General features: G+C 37.7%; 1 protein-coding gene across 1 annotated transcript; it reads right to left on the bottom strand.

Moving 5' to 3' along the window:
* Window positions 1-485: 485 nt before the first annotated feature.
* On the bottom strand, window positions 486-1,136 carry LOC17874165 (histone-lysine N-methyltransferase, H3 lysine-9 specific SUVH4). The gene is made up of 2 exons (XM_006278969.2): window positions 880-1,136; window positions 486-791 (listed from the first exon to the last, which is right to left on the bottom strand). The coding sequence occupies exons 1-2, from the start codon at window positions 1,129-1,131 to the stop codon at window positions 678-680; spliced, it is 366 nt and encodes a 121-aa protein (XP_006279031.1). The 5' UTR covers window positions 1,132-1,136; the 3' UTR covers window positions 486-677.
* Window positions 1,137-1,179: the final 43 nt, after the last annotated feature.

Raw genomic sequence — 1,179 nt, 5'->3', positions numbered from 1 at the left:
TTGCCTTAAACGAAATGTCTAAATTCCCAAATCGACGTCGTTTGTCCTTGTGATTCTCATTTTTCAACTTAAAATAGATCGATTAATGATCCTAAACGGTTGTTAACTACTTTGTTAGAGAATTTGATTTGACGACATGCTCAATCTGGCTCAGTCAACAAAAGATAGTGATTTAAAAATAACGTCAACGAGAAGTCTATGATTTTAATGGCCACAGTGAAAGTCGAGGATTAAAATGGCCAAAATGTGTGAGTTCGGGATTTAAATTACATTTTTCCCGTTAAGATTTGTTATGTTTTCTTTTTATTTCTTGAATGAGGCATTTGAATTGGAGTTGGATGATAAAGAAATCAAATTTGCTTGGATATTGATATGTTGTTGAATAATATCTATTTATATCGCCAGATATCTTGACCCGCAGTCGCATCCAATAAGAAAATAAAGTACTGAGATAATATTATTGTCGACACGATAAATACGATGATGCCTATAAAAATAAAAGGGTTCAGGGAACACCAATGCCCAAAAGGCAGCACTAATTGTAACGCTGCAGAAGAATGCTAAAGCCCCTCCAATAAGATGATAAGGGTTCTTTTCCACTTGGGAGATAGTTACTATTTTTATGTACTCTCCCCAAAATAGAGTGACCAAAAAATGAGATTAATCCAATAGCCTTGTTAGTAGAGGCGTTTTCTACAATTTAGCGCTCCACAGTAGCAAGTGAGCTTCTTCACATTCCCATCTGGCCCATGAACACTATCAAGCGTATATCCATAGTCATAAGTCAGCTCCTACAGTTGACATAAGAGAATGTAGTGAGATTTCTTTATAAAGGGAATGTTTGAGTGAGTCACACTTCACAGATAAGTATCTCAGTACCTGCAGTGGGGGAATGTTGTCAGCTGCAAAAAGAACCACACGGGCAAGCCTTAGGTCCTGGTGAGAACTCAGGACGCACTGAACAAATAGGTTTGGTTCACAACTGTGATTTATAAACCTAGCAAAGTTCCCTTTTGAACCAGCATCAATGCAGAACTCTGGTACATTTTCATCCTCACTGCTCTGACTGACTCTCGTTGGCAAAGCTACATCCCTAAGTCTTCTCTGTTGGCAGAGAAAAACAAGCAGCATATACCTCAACAACCCATATGCTTGATTCAATAATAATCACATAGCAAA

This window comes from Capsella rubella, unplaced genomic scaffold (genome assembly GCF_000375325.1).
Source record: "Capsella rubella cultivar Monte Gargano unplaced genomic scaffold, Caprub1_0 scaffold_549, whole genome shotgun sequence".
NCBI lineage: Eukaryota > Viridiplantae > Streptophyta > Magnoliopsida > Brassicales > Brassicaceae > Capsella > Capsella rubella.
This window is presented reverse-complemented; position numbering and strand designations above follow the sequence as displayed.